Below are 6,364 nucleotides of genomic sequence, written 5' to 3' on the forward strand. Positions count from 1 at the left end.
AAAAGTATTGTTTGACATCTCAAAATAGTATAGTCAACAAGTAAAGATAAATGGAGGGAGAAAGTATTATATAATATTATCAACTTTGTCAGTGTAATCTAAAAATATGACTACGTGAGTGCAATATATGTATATTCTGTATAGTAGGCTAGATATTTTTCGAAGTAAAACTCTTAAATACTATAGTAACACTTGATTCATAAGAAACATTTTAAGAGGGTATGTTTAAGTAAACCTTCAACACATTGAAATTCAATATGAAAATACAATTCTAATAGAAAAACAAAGAAATAAAGAAGAAGCAATGAATCTAACAAGCATTACAATTAGGGCGTACACCTCAGAGCCTAACCAATTGTTGTATATTTATTGGATAATTAAATGTCTTTGACTTGGAGCTGTATGATTTCTTTGCCAACAGAATATTTGCTACTTCAGTAGGATGAAAAGCATCCCAAAATATATATTTTGAACGATCTTCACATGGCTGTTGAAGAGGAAGACATGTTATCTGTCCATTGTTCCTTCCCACTCCACAACAACCCTTATCGACCACTTCAAAACCTATATTCAACAGATATATTCAATTACTTTTCGTTTTTCATGTTTAAATGATTTAAAGATTGAAATAGAGAATATATTTACCGTAAGTTTTTGCATTGAGAACAAGATCTTTACTGCTTTCAAATGAATCCAAGAACACAAACTTTGCTCCAGGCAAAACCTTATTGAAACGAATAACAAGCCTTTTGAGTCCTGAATTAAAGAGTTGAATGGCGTCGTTGATCTCTTCATTGCATCTGCTTCCATTCCCATCATATCTTGCTAGCTGATAAGGTATGCATCCTATTTGCCCTATTGCTGTTACAATTACTTTTCGACCTCCTAAATTGTATAATTCCTAAACACATCAAAATATAAGGCACATTAACTACATCGAAAATGATCTTTAGCGGCAATCAATGCCCTTTGATATGTCCCTAAAGGCTAAAATCTTTAACAATATTGGATCTAATGACACTTAACTAATGCTAGTAAAGACTTTAGCATTCTTTGTTTATGTGTCTATTTATTGCCGCTAAAAATTGTTTTTGCTGTAGTATTTACATGCCTTTTATGTCACCTTGTTTTGTATTTAGTATATCTTATAAGAATTGCATGTTCTATATAGAGAGTTGGTTTAACTTACATTACTAGAAATAATTAATGAAAAATTTGACATACGCATGATGGAAAACAAAATTGCCACTGAAATACTGGGAAACTTCCTAATTGTTGGGTCGTTTGGTATGAGGGATTAAAAATAATAATGATGGGATAAGGAAATAGTGATGAGATAAATGTTTTTTTTATCTTGTTTGGTTTTCATGTTTGGAATAACTTATCCCACAATTATATCAGAGCGATGAGAAAAGTTATCCCATATTCATGGTGGATAAGTTATCCTAGGATAGCTAATCCCAATTTAACTTTTTCTTGGATAGCTTGTTCCCGACCAAACGACGATAGTAACTAAAAAGGTGAAGCGCTTGTTCGCGTTTAGTTGAACTCACTAACCGACAATTGCTGGGAATAATCTTGAAGAAGTGCAGAAGCATATTGTTGTGGGGTATACTGTGAATGAGTTGAGTAATAATCAGTCATGAAGTAATTGTTGAGATAGTCATTGCTTCCTAATCCTGAGTACAAAATACACTTGCTCAAATGTGCATTTAGTGTGGAGTTATCTCCTCTGAATAATCTTCTCAGCTCCTCAACACTTCTTCCAAAGTTTCCTACTTGTTGCTTCATTGGCATATGATCACCCTGCATTTACACCATGTACTATTATTCATTTCAAAGGATTTACAACACAATAATTTTTTACCTTGACATTTAACATGTTAAATAGTAACAAGTAGATAAATGTGGTTTCCTTTGTGGAAATTCGCGTGATGAGATACATTCAAATTAATTTGTAATATACTAGGTAAGACTCATGTGTATACTTGTTCAATTTTTATAGATTCTAGTTGAAGTCAAGTTAATAGCACATTAATTTGTGTGTTATACCTTTTTTGTGTTTTATTTTGTGATTTATACAAGTTAAAGTCGAACTTAATTAAAATGTAGTATTAGAAAACAATTTCAACCAAATACATGAAATATATTTTATTAAATGTATATATACCAAGTTATTTCCCGTTTCATCTCTAATTCCTGCTGCTCCTGATGCATAATTTGCTCCTCTCAACAAATTTCGACCACGAACTCTTGCATAGGGAGGAATATAATTGGGGAAGCCAAGAAGTTGAGCTATGTACATTTAGTGCACAATGATATCAATGAAATTAGCGCAATACAGACCAAAACCAAAAAACATTTAAAATAATCTGAGTAATCCCTCTATTTAAAAAATAATGTCCTAGTTTGACTTGGTACAGAGTTTCAAAAATTAAAAAAAACTTATGAATGTTGTAGTCCTAACTTAAAGTTATATTAAATGTACTTAAATGCCCTTTAATTTTGTGATCTTACACATGTCATGTGCAAAATTGAAGTTAAAGTACTATTAAAAAAAATTGTTCTTTTTTAAGGAATAGAGTATACGATTATAATAATAATTACCTAAAATGTCAACAAAAGTACGACCATTAGTGAAACGACCAGTGGCTCCTTGGGGGAAGTCAAGACCATAAGGCATGTAATTGGCCCTAGCAAGAGTAAGTATCCCATTGTTGTTGCCATTGTCAACAAGTGAGTCCCCAAAGATGAATAAACATGGAACTTGAGGATCTTGTTGTTGTGACCAAGCCTTATTAGTTGTCAACAAGAAAAAAGATAAAAATGTCAACATTAACAATTTTCCCATTACTAACTTTATAATACACAGTAAAAAATTAAGTAGAAAGATGGAAAATATATATAGTGGTACTAGTCCTATTTATAGCTAGTGTCGATGAGTATGCATTTGCTTTCTGTTACATATTTTATGAAGTTCATGTGCCAACTGCCAAGGGAGGATGGGAATTTAATTTGAAGGTGTAAAAGTAATATACTAGTGGATAACTTTATAAAGTTGTGAATGTGTGAATATTATATACAGCGGTGACAGAAAGTGTATCTCGTGATAACTGCATTACAAACACTTGTATTTTGGGAAAACAAATACTATTATTAACCTTATGGCATTAATTTTGGTGGCCCCACCGGACGCTTCTCGAACCTTAATCACATTTCACATTAGAATAGTTATACCAGTGAAGCTTACGTAACTTCAATCTAAAGTTCAAAGCTATAACTCTTCGCAAAATATCATGTAAATCTTATGGTAGATGTTGAAATTTAATATTTTTTAATGCTTCATAAAAAATGAATTTTTTTTATTATATTAGAAGAATTGATATATCTTAATTACTAAAGATAAGTTTTAAAAATAAAAAAAAAGTTTGCTACAAAAAGATATGTATAAAGAAAAATATTACATAATGTGTAGGTGTGGTAACACAAAATTTATAGAAATAATTACAAATTCAATCGGAAAAGAAAGAAAAATAAATAAAGACATGACATTCATAGTAAAAGACATCACATTATAATAAATAGACAAATATATTTTTATATTGATTAAATTACATTTTTGTTAGAAGTAGACTTGCTATACACAAAATGTTTCATATAAATAAAAAAACTAAAATCATAAAAAAAAAACATGACTATGTTAAAAATTTACAGATACAATATATTTCTTGAACTATATATCAAAAAATTTGTAAATAAAAGATTAAATATGAGTTTTAATGCAATAAAATTCAATGTAACATTTAGTCATCTTTTTACTTTCCATCCCCTTTATTTTATTTTTACTTTTGCACTAATTTTTGTACATCTTTGTAATAGTCAAGTACATGAATTTACTAAATATTCGAGATTACATATAAAAGTATAAACGTATTGTTTTAAAAAGATAAATGATTATCTGTCATGATCTAAATCGAGGCATGAGTGACATTTACACTTAACCTCTTTCGTGAGAGAACCAATAAATTTATCCTCAACTTACAAAATATAAACATAATTTGGAAGCTCAAAATATTATTAAATATTGTTTCTCATAACCGAAAGTCATTACATCAAGGACATCTAATCTCCAAATACTTACTCTAAGAGTATTAAAGACACCAAAATAAATAAAATAAAGTAATTTGTGTCCGAAAACTGAGCACATCAGGTCATGACCTAGAGAATCCAACGCAAGCTCGAATGAATAACTCACCCTCGAACCTGATATGCTGAGACTGGCTAGAGCTTAAGGCGAGTCGAAGTCGCTGGTAAACTCGTTGGACTCCATTCAAGAAAAACAAAGAAAAACACAAATAGGGATCAGTACGGGGCAACATGCATTGAATAGGTATCATCAACCATCCCAAAATAGAAGCTAATATACAATGAATAATAGTATAAAATCAACTATAACACTTAACATGTAGCAAGAAACAAACAACATGAAACATTGATAACAACACTAAAGTAAGTACGCAATCAATCACAATATCACGCATGCATATGGGGACTTGTGCCTCCACACGCTCATTTGATAAAATAAGTTCTTTGAGATTGAGTACATTAAGTTAATTCAATACCTTTTCCTTTAATGTTATCGTGTCGGAACGTGACACTACGATTAAATTATACTGTGTCGGAATGTTAAACTCTGATCCAATTATACCGTGTTGGAATGTGACACTCACGATTTAATTATATCATTTTGAAACATGACATTCTGATCCAGTTATATCATGTTAGAACGTGACATTCACATCCAATAATAAACATGATACTCCGATCCAATTATACCATGTCAGAACGTGACACTTTTGATCCAAAAATATCATTAATTTATCATTTATTATCACTACTTTTCATTCAATTAACAATATTTCATCAAACTTTCTTTATTTAGGACATCACTTTGATAGAGGAGGTTTCATATTATAAATTTCACGGTTTCAGGATTTCACATCAATCACAAACCAGACAATCAAGTACATAGAGAACTTTACAATATCACTCAATGCATATAAATTACTATTAACAATCCATCTATCAAATTAGAACAAATCATGACCTACCTCCATCGAAAATCCAAAATTATGCAAAGATAATTTCCCAATGCTTTTTCATTCTTCAATATATCCAAATATTTCTAACCTATCAAGTATATAATATTCATAAATTAACGGGTTCATAAATAACTCATATTACTATATATCTAATCTAAATTTATATATATATATATATATATATATATATATATATATATAAATTTTAATTATCTATTTCAATATATCAAAATTTAGTTCATAATGTAAAAACCCAAAACAAGTCATATTAATCACGTACATCGGTATGTCATAGAGGAGAAGATGAAACCTCTTGCCTATCACCATTATCTATTCACCCTTCAGTCATGTTTTTATTATTATTCTTATCCTAATTACTCTAGATAATTTCAACACAATTTAATCCACTAAAAATCCGTAAGCCTATAACCCACCGAGACCAATTATCCAGTATACCAATCGATGCCTCAAACATTTAGTAATCATTACCCATAATTGCAGGTAAAATGTAGCAGCAACATATAGCCTCCACGTAAGAACAATTTTCTAATATTTCTTTTTCCATCTTTCCTCATTTAATTAATATATTAATTTAAATATGACATCGACTAAAAATGAATTAAATTATATGATAATATACAAAAAAAAAAAAACTCCTTTTTAGCTTCGACTACAAAAAAATTTAATTTTCGTATTCACTAGATAATACACTTATAGCAACCCATCATTTTTCTTACTATCCATTCTGCCATTACATGACACTAACTTGAATATGTAATACTATAAGCCTCTACCCAACATTCAATATGCTTAGAAATTAAGGCACACCCATTTTCAATTTTGTTTTTGTTCCACACTGTCTACTCTTTGTTCTCCTTTTCCCCTCTTTTCCTTTCTTCTACAAATTATTCACTGTTCTAATTACTAAAAGACTAATTATAAAATTAGCAAAAGTAACCCCTTATTAATTTTAATGTTATTTTCTTTAATCACCAATTAAATTAATTATTTAAACTATCCCCTTAATCATATCACTATAGTTACGAATAGTCCAAAATATCTATTTAGAACCTATCAAAAAAGTATTTTATGAAATCAAAAGTTCTAGAACTCAAAACGAACAAACGGATCGTTACATTATCGAACAATGAAGAAAACACAATGTAATAAACCGAACCATCATTATTTAGGAAAGGAAAAATGTCGAAAGAATTGGGTCCAATATCCTGCCAAAGCGGGACAGATGCCACTAGGGCGGCAGC

General features: G+C 29.9%; 1 protein-coding gene across 1 annotated transcript; it reads right to left on the reverse strand.

The window, feature by feature from the left end:
* Positions 1 to 224: 224 nt before the first annotated feature.
* On the reverse strand, positions 225 to 2,935 carry LOC101253345 (GDSL esterase/lipase At1g33811). Its single transcript, XM_004250602.4, has 5 exons — positions 2,608 to 2,935; positions 2,171 to 2,295; positions 1,558 to 1,806; positions 646 to 901; positions 225 to 564 (listed from the first exon to the last, which is right to left on the reverse strand). The coding sequence occupies exons 1-5, from the start codon at positions 2,849 to 2,851 to the stop codon at positions 341 to 343; spliced, it is 1,098 nt and encodes a 365-aa protein (XP_004250650.1). The 5' UTR covers positions 2,852 to 2,935; the 3' UTR covers positions 225 to 340.
* Positions 2,936 to 6,364: the final 3,429 nt, after the last annotated feature.

The sequence above is a fragment of the Solanum lycopersicum genome, chromosome 11 (genome assembly GCF_036512215.1).
Source record: "Solanum lycopersicum chromosome 11, SLM_r2.1".
NCBI lineage: Eukaryota > Viridiplantae > Streptophyta > Magnoliopsida > Solanales > Solanaceae > Solanum > Solanum lycopersicum.